The following is a 17,318-nucleotide window of genomic DNA, read 5'->3' as shown; positions in this document are numbered from 1 at the left end:
TGGGGGTGGGATGGTGGGGGGGGCTAAGCAGGTGCCCAAGGGTGGACTACGGGCGAGTTGAAGGAAGAAGTGCATAACACCTCCCGTGGTAGAGACGCATCTCCACCACACCACCACGATTGAGGATTGTGCAGTTAATTTTGTTTACGTAAACTTCAGTTAGGGCTTTGACAAGGTACGACTTTAGAGAATTGTTCAGAGGAACCCAAGGGACTGACAGCAATTTGGAGAGGTGGATCCAAAACTAGTGGTTGAGGTAGAGGATGATGGGTGAGATCCCGGTAACACCTGCTACTGGTACACATGGAAACTGGTGCATGCATTACCAAGATATGAATGCAAGAGGTATGATTACACTAAAGTTGGTGCCATCATCAATAATGAGGGGAAGTCTTTAGCTACAGAATAGTATTAAGCGGCGTGACAGAAAATGTGATTAAGGTGGCATATGGAACACTTATCATTATTGTTGGTGCTTTTTATAACTGCGGTCCAGCTTTTAAACAGAAACAGTCGCAGCTCTAGTCCCAACACTATAGGAAGGTTGAGACTGTACTAGAGAGGATGCTTGGAAGTAGGTACAGAGGTAAGTTTTTCTTTTTACGCAGAGAGTGGTGAGTGCATGGAATGGGCTGCCAGCGATTGCGGTGGAGGTGGATATGACAGGATCTTTTAAGAGACTCCTGGATAGGTACATGGAGCTTAGAAAAACAGAGGGCTGTGGGTAACCCTAGGCAATTTCTAAAGTACATGTTCAGCACAGCATTGTGGGCCAAAGGGCCTATATTGTGCAGCAGGTTTTCTGTTCTATGTTTCTATCTTTGCTTGTTTCATAAAGGATGCAGAGATAATTCACCAGAATGTTAGCTGGGATGGAACAGTTCAATTAAGAGGGGAGAATAGATAGGCTAGCATGTGTCTTCCTTCTAAAGACAGCTAGCAGCAGGGGGAGGCTTTGAGGGGGTGGAAATGCAACCAAGTTATACAAGTGAGGGACATAATAGTGTATCAACAAGCTGCTCCCCTCAGCAGAGATGTCTGTAACCAGAGATGGTACTTTTAAGGCAGGGGTTCCCATCCTGGGGTGCCCACACCCCACAGGGGGTGCAAGATAGAATTTCAGGGGGTGCAACAAAGAGTGCCTTGTGTCCTTGAGTGACGAGTCACGAATCGTCACTCAGCCAGCTGCCAGTGTGCCTTGAGAAGTGGTAGTAATGTTTGTCCCAAGCACACTCCAGTCTCCCGCTGCCCGAGTCAAGAGAGACGTAAACTCACTCTAGTCTCCCGCTGCCTGAGTCAGCGCTGAGGATTCTCATCAGTGTTACCTGGGAAGTTACACTTCAGAGTTGAGTCGTCTCACCAATGTTAACTAGAAGGTTACACCTCAAGAGTTAAAAATCATCTCAGAATGCCAAAATCTTTATACACCCCGAATGAACCATCGAGTAACACCTTCGCATTAAAACCAAACCCGCAGACAGTAGGTAAATTATTCAATTATAAAATTTAAAAAAGCCACATTTTGATAAAAAGCAGCTGAAGCCATTCATTTGTATTTGTCTCAATGCATTAAAGAAGTTTCTGAATTTCAAAGGGTTTTTTTCCCTTTTAAGAGGTTTTTTTCTTGAATCGTTGATAATTTTGAATTGTGTTAGTTGAGGAGGTATCATGGTTAACACCGAGGACTTTGAATTGTGTGATGGGAGTTTATATTTCCGGTAATCATCGGAAATAGGTGTGTAAATTCAGTAGAGAGTAGCCTAATAAGTCGCGTCGTGTCCCCGTAGCATTTCCACCTGATGATTTATCTTGGCGTAACCGCAGATAATGTCGTAATATAATATTCAAAAGCGTATTTCTCGCGATACTTTGCTATGGGAGTGTCTGGTTGAGTAAAGCACTTATCCCTGACTTAGTCAGATAGTTTTGCTCATATTAGCTCATATTTTTCTCTTTACCCTTAACCCTTCATCATGTCAAAAAGAAGGAAATGTAATGATGACTATGTGCTTTGGTTTCACTTGCACAACAGGAAATGATGCCTTGCAAAATCACCAGTGCATTCTTTGTAGCATTGTGTTTTCCAACTCAAATCTGAAGCTATCCAAGCTTCAAGAGCACTTCAAGAACAAGCATGGCGGAGCTGATTTTGAAGGACATGATGTTGGGTCATCGAAAGAGCTCGTTCTGATTCACAAGGAACTCTTCCAAAATTAGGTTTTGTTTCTGTTGAAAAACCACTGCTTCAAGTGGCATATAAAGTAGCCAAATCCAAGAAGTTCATACAATTGCGGAAGATCTCATCAAGCCATATACACTGGAAATGGCAACAATTATCCTGGGCAAAGAAGCAAGAAAAAAAATTTGAACAGGTGCTCCTATCAAATAATGTCATTCTCAACCGAATCAGTGATTTGAGTGAAGATATTTTGGACCAAGTCATCTCAGGTGTCAGAGCTAGTTCTCTCAAAATCTCTATTCAGCTGGATGAGTCAACTGATGTCTCCAGTTGTAGTCAATTCATCACGTTAGTGAGGTATGTCAATGATGGTGCTGTGAAGGAAGATTTCCTGTTTTGTAAAGATCTGGAAACAAACACAACTGCCAAGGATGTGATGCAGCTAGTGAAAGACTTCTTTGCCAAACATGATTTAGATATCAAAGTCATTGGTTCTGTGTGCACTGACGGGGCACCTGCAATGCTTGGAAATAAATCTGACTTTTCTGCATTGATCAAAAAGGAGATTCCAGACTTGCAAGTTACCCACTGTTTTCTTCATCGGCATGCTTTGGCATCAAAAACATTGCCTCCAAATTTGAAGAAATTCCTTGATACTTGTGTGAAGATCATCAACTGGATCAGGGGCGTGCTTTGAACCATCGCATCTTCAAATCAGTTTGTGAGGATCTGGGAAGTGAGCATTCAGTTTTGCTTTTCTACACAGAAGTCCGTTGGTTGTCACGAGGACAAGCTTTAATCTGCTTCTTTGAACTGCGGGAAGAAATCAAAGTTTTTCTGGAGAAGCGTGAATTTGATCTGGTTGGGGCAACTGAATCACAGGAATTCGCCCAAATGCTGGCTTACTTAGCTGACATTTTCACTCGTATGATTGACCTGAGTTTTTCTCTTCAAGGAAAAGGGATAAAAATATTGAAGGCTTGTGAAAAGTTGAATGCCTTCAAAGAAAAGTTACATCTTTAGAGTTTGAAAGATGGAAAGAGGCAGTCTCTCAAATTTTCCTTCAGTAGAAGAGATGGTTGATGATGCTGGATCCATAACTCCTACTGTGCGTGAAGAAATTGTGACTCATTTGGAAATGCTGTCAGAATCATTTGATTGATATTTTGCTGCTGGAGACCTGAAGATTTCAGAACAATGGATCATGAATCCATATTCCTACAATTTGGAGAAAATGTCAGATAATGAAGAGCTGAAGGAAGATCTTATTGACTTGCGGACAAATCGAGTTCTTGAAGTGCAATTTAAAAGCAAAACTTTGGAGGAGTTTTGGTGTGTAGCACTGAATATGTTCCCAAGACTTGGTGGAAAAGCACTTTGTGCCCTCATTCCATTTGCAACAAAATATCTTGTGTGAATCTGGATTCAGTTCTCTTTTGTCAATCAAGACAAAACGTAGGAATCGCCTGAATCCACAGGCAGACCTGCGGATCGCAGTCAGCAAGAAATTTCCACGCTTTGACAAAATCATGAATGAGAAGCAGGAGAAAAGAAGTCATTGAATTTTATGTTCACAATTGGGATTGATTTTACTGTTTACAATTTTTTCTGAATAAATTAGAATCTAATTGCTCAATTTATATTTGCATTTTTTGCATAGTTAAAAGCTTATCTTTTTAAGTTCAATTTGTTCACCCGCAGTATTGTATGTGGTTCAAAAATTAGAAATTAGACTTCTTAATCTTCAAATGTGATATTACTTTTGTAGGGGGTGCGAACATTAATCAAACATTTCCTAGGGGTGTGGGGCATAGAAAAGGTTGGGAACCACTGTTTTAAGGTAAGAAATTACAAGGAATTTTTTTTTTTTACCCAGGTGGTTAATGTGTGGAACACACCGCGACAGCGATGTAGGCAGTTAGTCTGATAATGGTGCACTTATACAAAAATGTCACAGCATGTAAGCATTACTGGAGAACAGGATTAGTATAGAAAATTTTATGGCCAAAATAGTCAAAGTGGCACGAAGGGCCAGTTTCCTTGTTACCCATTCCTACCTCATTTTAAACCTACAGTATACTATACGTGTCTACTATATACACGTTACAAACCAATACAATTCCACTTCTTTAATCAGAGGGTCCGCCAAGAATTTTTTAAAAATATTTTGGCACACTCAGGTGCCACTACAAGAATCTCAAATCCCAACATTAAATTTCAATGTATTACTATTTTTCTTCAGTATACTATTAATAGTGCAGATGCTGAAAATCAGAAAATTAAACTTATGCTGGACATACTAAACAACAGGCAGCATCTGTAAAAAGAGAAACAGAGTTTATGCTTCAAGTTAACAGTCTTCCATAATAACACGAAGTATCTTTAACACAAGAAAATCTGCAGATGCTGGAAATCTAAGTAACACACAAAATGCTGGAGGAACTCAGCAGGCCAGGCAGCATCTATGGGAAAGAGTAAACAGTCAATATTTCAGGCCAAGACCCTTCTTCAGGCCAGGTTTTGAACCATCAGAAAAGATACAAATTACCTTTTACCTGAATAACCTGAAATTACATTTTTTCCTCAATGCTCCATCACCTACTCCAATATACTACAATCTCTGTTTTTGTCGTTAATGTGTATATTGCCAAGTTCTGATTTCAACAGAAATAGGCATTTCAACTTACTAACTTTTCCCAAATCTCTGATTCAAGCAGAAGAATCTAAGAAGCAATAGCCAGTTACCCACATTTCAATGACTACTTTGCCAGAACTCAAGGCCACACAGCGGCCAACACAAAGTTTTAGGCATTGCTGGAAACCCAATCTCGTTAACTGTTCAAAGCATTTTTGTTGTCTTATCAAATCGTTATAGTTTAGCAGTTTGTGAGAAAAGTAACTAAGTTTTATGACAACTAACTTTTATTTCCCTTTATAAAGCAAAAACAATGCTCCATTGTTTCACTGTCAAAAATACGCAAAATATCTGACTCGAATGAATTGAGCCCAACCACCTTCAGAATGCTTCGACAGAAGACACATTGGCGTACTTGAAAGTCAAAAAGGAAAGAATCCAGCCAGTTTCATGTGACCCAACTCCTCAGCGGGAAACGGAATGTACAGGAAAAGGAAACATTTCCTGTGAAAACGCATCAGATTAATTTTATAAATCCAATGTGCCCCGCTCTCAAGGCAGGCATATTTTATTTCCAGAAGGCTAAAACGATATGATCTGATCAACATAATTCAATCTTTCAAAATGGAAATTCATAAAAAATCTGTTCTATGAGACTGCCATATCCCTACTACTCTACTGGCAGGCTGCCAGCAATGTGCTAATAGTTGCCAGTGATATCTGTGCACTACTGTATTCTTTCGAGCAATCTCCCAACCGGTTCGATTGAAGGATCACTGATCGCATCTGTTAACAGAAAATCTGGTGTTTCTCTGTACAGCATATGCCGCCAATAAGCGGAAATAAAAGCTAAATAAATCGATGGAAATTCTCAGATGGAACGCTGTGTGTCACAACCCCTTTTGTTTAGGGAATGAAAGAACAAAAAATCTAATGATAACGTGCCGATTGTGTCCATTTGACGTATTAAATTACAAAATAACTCAATTTACTGAAGCTTAATTAAAAACTTGCAACAATAAACTTGAGGAAGAGGAGGTTGGAAGTCAGTGCGAAAAAATTAAAACCTTGGACTTGCTTTTATGTTAAATTAATTAGACTCGCAGCATAAGCGTGATCTACACATCTCCAGCTTGCGAACAGAGTATGTTGGCGAAGGCAGCCCTGATGAAATAACAACATCCATTCCTTTAAGTAACGGATTGTCATTTGAACCCAAACCGCCTCGTTGTATTAGGATGCAGAGGGAAAGTGCATACGTCGATGATAATAATAAGACGAAAATAAAAGTCAGCCGGCCAGACATCAGCTCCCCACCCCCAACCCCGGCGAACGGCAGTATTTCACACACAACCGTTAGCACCGCTATTCCATTCCCTTTCAAACTGTGCGATCCACTCCAAGTGGGCGCGCCCACCTCGTCCTTTTATTACCTTCGTAAATCAGTAAAGGCCCACTTACCCTAGGAGCGCAGCCGCCCAGCCGAGACTCAAGCAAACATCATCAACCGTTCCCGTTGCTCGGCAATAACGTTATTACTCCACATCGTGGAGTCGCAACCCGAACGAGAGCAGCCCACACATGCGCCCGGCTCGAAGACACCAGAGGGCGGTGAGTGGGCGTGGTGCGTTCCTGATTGACACTTCCTCCCACCAATGACCAACGGGAAAGGCACGTCACGTCGCCAACGGCAAGCGTCGGGAGACTGAACAACGGGACGGAAAAACAGCGCAGGCGCCTGCTACGCAGCTTTTCTGGGAGTTGTAGTTTCGGAAGCAACATTGACGCAGGGTAAATCTGAGTATTTAACTACACCTCCCAGCATGCACTGCGGGGCAGCTGCCCTCTCCTGAACCTGATGTCTCTATGGTGAAGGAAGCCGAAAGTTTAATCTGAATCCGCGCTGATTGGTCCAGGGGCGGTGTCCTGTTCGCAGCGCTGGAGTTAAACCAAAATCCGAGCCCCTCAAACGAAACGTTCTTAAGGTGGAAAGGTTTTTACACCCTTTCTGTTATTCTTTCAGCCCATATGAAGCCCTCCTCTGACTCTGATGTCGAAGAAGATTTAGAAACGTATCTGAAAGGTTTAAGGGGTAAGTGATTTGATGGGGTTCGAGTACATCATAGATGTCGGTTAAAGGCGCAGACAGCGAAGGCCGAGGTAACTGTTGTTGACGGATTGTACCTTGAATTAAACTCACGTTGTGTCGTATGTAGTTACCCATTTTGTGTCAAAGTGTTTACACTGGATTTAAAAGCAACGTACATAAAATGTTGGAGGAACTCAGGATGTTGCTCAAGATTTCCAGTATCTGCAGATTCTGTTGTATCCATGGAGAGTTAAAGCTGCTAGTTTTCTGGAATTTCTGAATTACAGATTGGTTGATTGTGTACGCTATATATTCAGGTTACAACACACAAAATGATGGAGGAGCTAGGCAAGCCAGGCTCTATGGAATCACAGGTGCTCTGTGGGCCGAGACCCTTCTTAGCAAATAAGCAGTAAATATTGAGAATGTGAGGCAAGATCCTTGAAAGTGAGTTCACAATGATGGGGCAAGTGAAGTTGAGCCAAATTATCCCTTTTGAGGGGTAGTAATTGTTCTTGAACCTGGTGGTGCCGAGTCCTGAGACTTCTGAAGCTTTGGCAGCAAGAAGCGAGCATGATCTGGGAGATGGGGGCCCATGATGCTGGATGCTGCTTTCCTGTGACAACACTTTATGTCTTTGTGCTCAATTGTAGAGAGAGCTTTATCCGTGATGGACTGGGCTGTATCTAGTACTTTTTGTAGGATTTTCCATTAAAGGGCATTGGTGTTTCCATACCAGGCTGTGATGCAGTCAGTCACTATATTCTCCATGACTCCAGATGTCATGTTGAATCTTTGCAAGCTCCTAAGGAAGTGGAGACACTGCTGTACTTTATTTGTAATTGCATTTGTGTGCTAGGCCCAGGCCAGGTCTTCTGAAATATTAACACCAAAAAATTTTCTTTCTTTTTCAATCATTTTATTAAGATTCCAATTAACAAACATATTAATATTGATACTGATACCTAGAGATCGGGAATACATTAATAACGGTTAACATGTAAAAAACACATATTCCAAGTAGCAAATTGAGTCCAACCTCCCAATCTCTTTGTAATTAACCATGAAAAAGATAATTATAAAAAGGAAAAAACCCAAACTAAAAAAAGCTAAACTAAAAAAAACAAAGAAAGATTGGGCTGCCATATTTCGTCAGATAAAATTATAATTTGTCGTTAACTCCGCTCCTCTATACATAAAAAATTACTGATGAAAGGATTCAGAAAGGGTCAACTTAAATCATATGAAAATATTGAATAAATGGCTTCCAAGTTTCTTCAAATTTAACCAAGGTGAACATCAAAGAATTTTAAGTTGTTGACCCTCTCTACCTCTAATCCTCTAATGCGAACAAGCTTGTCAGCTTCTGATGTCTTCCTCCTGAAGTCAATAATCAGCTCCTTGGTCTTGTTGACATTGAGTAAGAGGTTGTTATGGCACCTCTCAGCTAGATTTTCAGTCTCATCATCACCTCTGATTCAGCCTACGGCAGTGGTGTCATCAGCAAACTTGAATATGGCATTGGAGCTGTGCTTAACCACACAGTCATAACTGTTAAACAGGTAGAGCAGGGGGCTAGGCACACAATCTTGTGTACCTGTGCTGATGCAGATCGTGGAGGAATTATTGCCAATCTGAAATGACAGGGGTCTGCAAGTGAGGAAATCGAACATCCAATTGCACAATTGAGACCAAGGTTCTTGAAGCTTATTGATTTGTTCTGAGGGGATGGTGTATTAAATGTTGACTCATCTGTGTTCCTTCCTGCTCTTCTAAATTCCAATAGAGACAAATCCTTACAAGATACAAATATCCAAACTTTTCTTCAAATACAGCATACCATACCAGGGACTGACCGACTAACAAAACCTCTATGAACTACTTGGAATGCATTAACCTTCTCTCTGAAATTGGGAAACAAATATTCTATGTAGTATTCTAGACAGGACTGCTCTGAGAGCTGGCATGGACTCAATGAAATTAATGACCTCATTCTATGTTGTGGGAAAATAGATAAGCACTTCCGATGGTACTGTTTGATAGGGAATTCTGGGTCTGAGATTTGGCAGCAATGAAGGAAAATGATATCTTTTTAAGTCAGGAAATTAGTGACACTGGAAGAAATCTGGTGTTTCCACGCACCTAGTTCTTGATAGAAGTCAAGGAAGTGCTGTCCAAGTAGCTTCAATGAGCAACCACATTCATTTTGCAGAAGGCATGCATTGCTGTCTTGATGGTACAGGGAGTGGTGAATGGGAGACTGGAGGATATGGTGCCAGTTAGTGGTCTCCTTTGGTGTTGGACATTGCCAAGCAGAGAGTATTAGGCACAAAGAGGTGTTCTTCTGATTGACGTGATGTGAGTGGTGTGCAAAGGGATTGCTCCAGTAGTCTAAAATGTTTGGCATATGTATACTTGGATGAAGGCACCAAAGCTTTGCTTGCTAAATTTGCTGATAACACAAAGCTGAGTAGAATACTACATTGTGATGTTGACGACAGGAGACCACCAAATTTGGAAACTGAAATGTATTCTAAGTTGCTGGGTAATCTCTGTTATAGAACATGATTTGCTCAAGACCAATATTTAGGTACCTTAGGTAGCTATGAAAGTTAAAAGAATGTTTTGTTTATCAGTAGGGAAATGGGTAATGCTTCAATAGTGTAAGGCATTGCTGCCACTACAGCTGGAGTATTGTGTGCAGTATAGATCTCTTTACTGAAGGAAGGATATTAATATGTTGAAAGTGGTTCAAAGAAGATTTACTGGATTAATCCCTGGAAAGGATGCAATAAACAAGAAGCTGGAGAAAATCAGTGGATCAGCGAGAATCTGTAGAGGAAAATTGACAGTCGATGTTTTTGATTTTGATCCTTCAACTGATTAAGATTCAGATTTATTTACCATGTGCTGTACGTCGAAGCATACAGAGAAGCATTGGTGCTAAGAAGCATCACATAAGTGTGTGCTGGGAGCAGCCTGCAAGTGTCACCACACATTCTGGCACCAATATAACTTGTCCATAATCTTCAGCAGCAACAGCAACATCAAAATAAAGCAATATAGCAACAGCAATACCCACTCACCCTCTCACACACACAGGCAGGCCTCCTTTCCGTAGCTGCAGACTTGCAGACATCGGGCTTCCAACCTTCAGTATCTGGCCCACACTTCCAGACTCAACCTTTGGGCTTCTACCTCCAGACTCACCGACTTTAGTCTTTGACCTTTTGGGCTTTTGACCTTCAGTCACTCTGAGATCTAGACTTCAACCTTCAACTTTGCCCTCTGGACTTCACCAACTTCTAGATGTTGACTCGGGGCTTGCCAGTCACAGGTTTGACCTCAGTGATTGCTGACCTTCAACTGCAGAGTGCTTCTGGACTCAACTTGTGGACTTGCGTGGACCATGGATGCCAGTAGCCTGGATAATTCGGGGGAGGTCACCAGCACTCATGACTCCTATTCTTGTGGACCTTTAATTCGGAATTCACCAATGTGGGGATTACTGGTGTAAACCCAACTTGTGGATCAGTGATGTTGGACTGCAGAGCATTCCAACCTGTGCTCCTGCCCCTATCTCTTCATCCAATTCCCTAAATCCTACCTAACCAGACAGTTAACTTCCTGCACTATTCATAAAACTATCAGTATGAACCTAAAAAAGGAACACACAACCAAGTCTGAGCCATGACTTGGGCCCTAGCAGAGACGTTTAAATTGCCTTTAGTGACCAGAGGATTGTGAGATATCCAATGTTGTTCTGCTGTTGAAGAAAGTCGCCAAAAATAAACCAGGAAATTATTGGCTGGGGAGCCTGACACCAGTAGTTGGAAAGTTATTGGAAGGCATTTTAAGGGACCAGATATATAAGTATTTGGATAGACATGGACTGATTCAGGATAGAATGCATGGCTTTGTGCATAGTAGGTCATGTCTAACCAATCTTATAGAGTTTTTCAAGGAAATTACCATGAAAGTGGATGAAGGTAAGGCAATGGATGTTGTCTACCTGGTCTTTAGTGAGGCACTTGACAAGGTCCTGCATGGGAGATTGGTCAAGGAGGTTCAGTTGCTTGGCATTCAAGTTGAGATAGTAAATTGAATTAGACATTGGCTTTGTGGGAGAAGCTGGAGAGTGATAGTACATGGTTGCCTCTCTGATTGGGGCCTATAACTAGTGGAGTGCCACAGGGATTGGTGCTGGGTCCATTGTTGTTTGTCAGCTGTGCCAAAGATCTGGATGATAATGCAGTTAACTGGATCAACAAATTTGCAGATGGCACCAAGATTGGCAGTGTAGTGAACAGCTTGCACCAGGACCTGGACAGGTTGAAAAATGGTAGATGGAAATTAATACAGACAATTGTGAGGTGTTGCACTTTGGTAGGACCAACCAATGTTGGATCTCTGTTTGTTTTCTGATCCTTTAAGGTTTTCCAGGAGTTAAGTATGATGAGTTGTCTTAATTCTAAAATTTCAGTTTGTTTTAGAGTACAAACAAAACATACGAATACTAAGCAAACAAAATAAGGAGTGGTGAAGCAATGCTAAGAGATGTAAGACAAAAATGCTTTTGACAAAATCTGTCACTTTTATAGATAAAAGCAATTCCTTAGATGGAGATAAATTCGATAATGGGCTAAATAATTAAAACAATTACATCATGTAGGTAATGTGCTAATACTTAGCCAACGAAACATGAAAAAGCTGATAAACTGTTAGTTTAGCTGCTATACCACTTTCTGCCAGTGAGTGTGAAAAATGCATGAGTTTTAAAAAGTGTTATTTTTTTAAAAAAGCTATGGTTTCCAACAACGGTGTACGGTCACACACTGAGGAGTGCAGTAGAACAAAGAAATAGAGGTGCATAATTCCTTGAAAGTGGCAGAATAAGTTTGTAAAGAAAGCTTGGCCTTCAGAAATCAATGCCTTCAGAAATCAATGTATTGATTTGAGTACAGGAGATGGGATGTTATAATGAAGTTGTATAAGACATTGGTGAGCAGATAGGACTACTCAAGGAGAAAGAAGAGAATGTGCTTTGAGGATGTGGGTGAGGTTCCAGATGAGTAATTTGCATCACTATTTGTCTAGACCAGGGGTCAGCAACCTTTACCACTGAAAGAGCCACTTGGACCCGTTTCCCACAGAAAAGAAAACACTGGGAGCCGCAAAACCCGTTTGACATTTAAAATGAAATAACACTGCATACAACGTTTTTTTTTTGCCTTTATGCTATGTATAAACACTATAATGTGTTGCATTTATGAAATTGATGAACTCCTGCAGAGAAAACGAAATTACATTTCTGCATGCAATAAAAACATTTTGAACTCCGAAAAAAAGACGTTGGGTTGAAGGTTACTTTTAAGTAAAATACTCAATGTCTATTTGAGTTCTTCTTGTATTTATGAAAAACGCTGAACTTAAATTTTCCGCCAGCAGCAAACCAAAAATAACATCAGCCAGCTGTCAACCTGAAAAATAAAAGGACTATTTCACTAAACAATGAAAAAATATGAATATTCCTAAAATAATAGGCAATTAAAATATGTATCATACTTGGTTAATGGGATTTCTGCTCCTGGACCTCAGCGCACAGCATCTGCACAGCAGGGCTGTATGACGTCACCTTCATCTTTACACAGAATCGCAAGCTGTCATCTGTGAGGTGTGCACGATGTTTGTTTTCAATAAAGTTCATGTTGGAGAACACCTGCTCACATACATATGTGGATCCAAAGATCGACAGGACTCCAAGCGCATACTTTTTAATGTTTACATAAATGTCGGGGATAGCATTCCATGTTTCGAACACAAGTTTGTCCGGTTTAGGGAGGTTTTCAATATCACTCCATTTGTGATTCTGAGCAAGAACGGCCTTCTGACGGGCAACATCTTCAAGGTCTGCTGTCAAGCGTCTAAACTTGGACACCCATATGTCTTTGTCGGCTATTTCGGCCAGTTCCATCTCAAGATCAGGTTTACTCACACCTGCCAATGCAGTCGTATTCAGTAGAGATGAATCGATGCTTGGGGGAGTGACCGGGAAGGATAATGTGTTTTTTTTACCTCTCTGAACTCACAGAAGCGTTTCCCAAACGATGTTTGCATTGCGATGATTGCAGAATGTAAATACTCCGAATTTATCATGTCGTGACCTTGTCTGAACTCTCTCAAATTGGGGAAGTGAGACAAAGTGCTTTTCTGTCAATCTCTGGCAAGCACTGTCAACTTGCGCTCGAATGCCAAAACATCCTCCAACATGTGTAGGGCTGTACGTCCTTTCCCCTGAAGAGCTGTGTTCAGCGTGTTCAGGTGCGCTGTCGTGTCTACCATGAAGTGTAGCTTTTCCAGCCCTTTGCTGCCCAGGAAAGTTTTCACTTCTTCCAGACACGCGACAAAGCGTTTCAGCACCTCCCCTCTGGACAGCCACCGGACTTTGTTGTGCAGCAGGAGATCAGAATATGCGCTTTCCAGCTCGTCCAGTAACAAACGGAATTGACGGTGATTTAAACTTTTTGCCATTATTTTATTGACAATCTGAATGACAACATCCATTACTTCTGTGCATTCCGGAGGAAATGTTTGAGCGCACAGTGCCTCTTGGTGCAAGATGCAGTGAAAAATCAGCAGCTTTCTGTCCAGCGACTTCTGCAGAAAAGCCACAATTCCCTTGTGCGTTCCCGTCATATTCGGTGCCCCCATCAGTAGCTACTGACACCAGGTGGGTTTATTCCTTTGGCTCTTAAACAATTCAAGACAGCCTCACAGATGTCCGCCCCCCATGTTTGGTCTTTTAGAGGTATCAACTCAATCAGTTCTTCCCGTGGCCCGGCAGAGTTTACATACCGGCAGAACAACGCTATTTGTTCAATATCACCTTTGTCTTTAGACTCGTCACAGGCAATCGAGTAGGCCACAGCTGAATTGATGTTTTTAATTTGCTGTCTTGTGATGTCTTCTGCCATTTTTATGGTTCTGTCTTTGACAGTCTTTACAGAGAGGGGCATATCCCTGATTTTCTGCACAATTTCACTCTTGTTTTTAAAGTCCGTGAATAGATGTTCTGAAATCTTAATGAAAGATTCTTTTATATATTCACCATCTGTAAACTGCTTCCCGTGCCTGACTATTTCCTAAGCGGCAATATAACTAGCGTATGTCATTGGTTTTCCGGACTTCATCCATTGCTTGAAATGATTTTTACTCAGATCAACCTTCCGCATCAGTTCCGAAACGGCTTTTTTTCTCTCATCTCCATCCGGATATTTTTGAGCAAAGGCTGCGTGTTTATTCTAGAAATGCTTTGCAACATTTGACTTTTTGTTGTTTGCTAGTTTCTCATTGCATATTAAGCATACCGGTAAACCAGTCTCGTCAGCAGTGAAAGCAAATGAATCTGTCCACGTATCATTAAACGTTCTGTTTTCTTCAGTCACTTTTCTTTTTTTCTCCATAGTTGGCCTACCTTGGATCGAAAAATTAAAGAAATCGCGCACTGACGGGTGTCAGGTATTGGCAGTGGTGACGTATATTAATAGCGATAAAAACACGTTGTAGCGGTGTGCTCACGCAATCAGTAAACTGCAGTCGAATAACTTTAATCGAACTAAACAGCCTTGCTTTTAAGCCTCCCTCAACCTGGCCCCCATGGGCGAGGATGCTGCAAAAGACCAATTACTTCCCAAAGCAACAGGGAGCCGCAGCACAGAGGTAAAAGAGCCACATGTGGCTCCGGAGCCGCGGGTTGCCGACCCCCGGTCTAGACCAGGGATTCCCAACCTGTGTGTTCAGATCCTTTGCTTATTGGTTTTTGTCCATGCCATTTTAAAAAAAACGATTGGAAAGCCCTGACCTGGGAGAAGGGTGTGGAGGATAGTGAGCATGCGAATTTGCAAGATAATTTGCATTTTGAGAGAAAGCAGGAGGTAGTGGTGAGTCTCTGGAAGAATATTGGAGTGGTTAGGTTTCCAGAGTTTGGTGCAATATATGTTAAGTTATTAAGTGAGGCAAGAGATGAAATTGCTGGAACCTTGACCAATATCTCCATGTCCTGTTTAGCCACAAGTAAGTCCTGGTAGACCAGCAAGTAGCTAATGTTTCATTATCTGAGAAGGAAAATGGGGATAATTCTGTAAACTATAGATCGGTGAGTCTCATGTCTATGTAACAGAAGTTAATTGAGAGGGTTTTTTGAGATGGGATTTATGAACAATTAGAAAACCATGGACTAGAATCAATCAACAAGTTATAGATACTGGTAATAGAACCATTAACAAAAGGTTTTAAATTTAAAAGATCGTCCAGTAAATTGTTATCAGGACCTATAGGAAAAGTAGTTAATTGGAAACCTAAGAAATCTCTAATTTGAAGAGAAATCTCTAATTAATCTCTAACTCTGCTGATGCCTCTTTAATTCATATGTTTTGGTTTTGCCCTAAAATTAAAAAGTTTTGGCGGGAACTATTCCATACCTTCTCACAACTTTTTAGGGTCCAATTTGACCCAAATCCCCTTACTGCCTTGTTTGGTATTATTGCAAATGAAGATAAAACTTTAAATACTAACCTACAGGTTTTAGTTTTTACCTCTCTTTTAGCAAGAAGAGCAATCTTGCTTAAATGGAAGGAGTCTACCCCTCCTACACATCTTCAATGGCTACATGATATTATGTCTTATTTAAATTTAGAAAAGATCCGCTGCTCAGTCTTAAATTCGAAACAATCTTTTTATGATATCTGGGGACCTTTCCTAAATTACTTTTCCAATTTATAAAGTTTAACAGTGCACAGACTTTTAGCTATATTTTTATCTTCTCTTAAACAAATGTTTTTTTTCTAATTATCCATTATCATCCATCAGCTTTTTTCTTTGGTAGTTGGTAGGGGGTTGACTTTTTTTAATATAAAAGCTTTCTTTTATGATGTATGACCTGTCTTTAAATTTTTGATTACAGGGTGGTATACTTTATGTGTTATGCTATAACATTTTGATTAATTTTATTACAATATATGAATGTACACAAGGTATGTTGAGATGTATCTATGTGTTGCACTCTGTAAACCTGTTTTTTGTTTCTTCTGAATAAAAATATTGTAATAAGAAATAAAATCATGGACTAATTAGGGACTGACTTGGATGTTTTAGTTTGATTTTGACTTTTTTCTATAGATTGATTTTAGTAAAGTATTTGACAAGGCCTTTCATGGGAGGCTCATTCAGGAGACTAAGATCCATGGAATTGACAGTGAATTAGTCATTTGGATTCAGAATTGGCTTGCTTGGAGAAGGCCGTAGTGTCAATGGGACTTATTCTGACCGGAGGTCTGTGACTATTAGTGTTCTGCAAGTACCTGCAAGGTAGCATGCCCGAATGATGCTACCATTCAGACTAGACCCCCTACAATTCACCTACTGACAGAACCAGTCTACCAATAGCACCATAGCCACAGCACTACACCCCGTTCTCACTTACCTGAAGAAGAGGAATGAGACAGCCAACAGAGGAGAGGTTGACGCCCTTACACAGTGGTGCTAGGATAACAACCTCCCGTTTGACAATAAACTGGACTGGTCAAAGAACTCTGAGGCTGTCTACAAGAAGGGTCAGAGCCGTCTCTACTTCCTGAGGAGACTGAGGTCCTTCAACATCTGCCAGACGATACTGAGGATGTTCTACGAGTCTGTGGTGGCCAGTGCTATCATGTTTGCTGTTGTGTGCTGGGGCAGCAGGCTGAGGGTAGCAGACACCAACAGAATCAACGAACTCATTCGTAAGGCCAGCGATGTTGTGGGGGTGGAACTGGACTCTCTGAAGGTGGTGTCTGAAAAGAGGATATTGTCCAAGTTGCATGCCATCTTGGACAATGTCTCCCATCCACTCCATGATGTACTGGTTAGGCACAGGAATACGTTCAGCCAGAGTCTCATTCTACCGAGATGTAACACTGAGCGTCATAGGAAGTCATTCCTGCCTGTGGCCATCAAACTTTACAACTCCTCCCTTGGAGTGTCAGACACCCTGACCCAATAGGCTGGTCCTGGACTTATTTCCACTTGGAATAATTTACTCATTATTTAATTATTTATGGTTTTATATTGCTATATTTCTACACCATTCTTGGTTGGTGCGACTGTAACGAAACCCAATTTCCCTCGGGATCAATAAAGTATGTCTGTCTGTCTTTAATGTCCAAAAAGCTAAAGGGGTGATTGTGGATTACAGCAGGAACAGAGACAGACCTGCCCTGATCAACACCAATGGGTCAGCAGTTGAGAGAGTGAGGGGGGTTCAAGTTCCTTAGTAGTATACACATCACCGATGATCTCATGTGGACTGTGCACACTGACTTTGTGGCAAAAAAATCACAACAGCATCTCTTCCACGTCAGGCAACTGAGGAAGTTTGG

At 41.1% G+C, this 17,318-nt stretch overlaps 2 protein-coding genes across 10 annotated transcripts in view; one reads left to right on the top strand and one right to left on the bottom strand.

The window, feature by feature from the left end:
- Window positions 1-6,405, bottom strand: part of LOC132402669 (centrosomal protein of 170 kDa-like) — a 177,974-nt gene extending 171,569 nt beyond the window's left edge. For all 6 annotated transcript variants that reach the window (XM_059985606.1, XM_059985608.1, XM_059985607.1 and 3 more), the window contains exon 1: window positions 6,276-6,405. The gene's annotated coding sequence lies outside the window, so the exon portion shown is untranslated. The remainder of the gene's footprint in view (window positions 1-6,275) is intronic.
- A 289-nt stretch (window positions 6,406-6,694) lies between these two features.
- Window positions 6,695-17,318, top strand: part of sdccag8 (SHH signaling and ciliogenesis regulator sdccag8) — a 415,457-nt gene continuing 404,833 nt past the window's right edge. For all 4 annotated transcript variants that reach the window (XM_059985604.1, XM_059985603.1, XM_059985605.1 and 1 more), the window contains exon 1: window positions 6,695-6,906. In XM_059985604.1, the coding sequence (XP_059841587.1) occupies window positions 6,843-6,906 (64 nt within the window). In that variant the 5' untranslated portion in view covers window positions 6,695-6,842. The remainder of the gene's footprint in view (window positions 6,907-17,318) is intronic.

This window comes from Hypanus sabinus, chromosome 12 (genome assembly GCF_030144855.1).
Source record: "Hypanus sabinus isolate sHypSab1 chromosome 12, sHypSab1.hap1, whole genome shotgun sequence".
Taxonomy (NCBI): Eukaryota; Metazoa; Chordata; class Chondrichthyes; order Myliobatiformes; family Dasyatidae; genus Hypanus; species Hypanus sabinus.
Note: the sequence above shows the minus strand (reverse complement) of the source record. Positions and strands in the feature narration are given on the sequence as shown.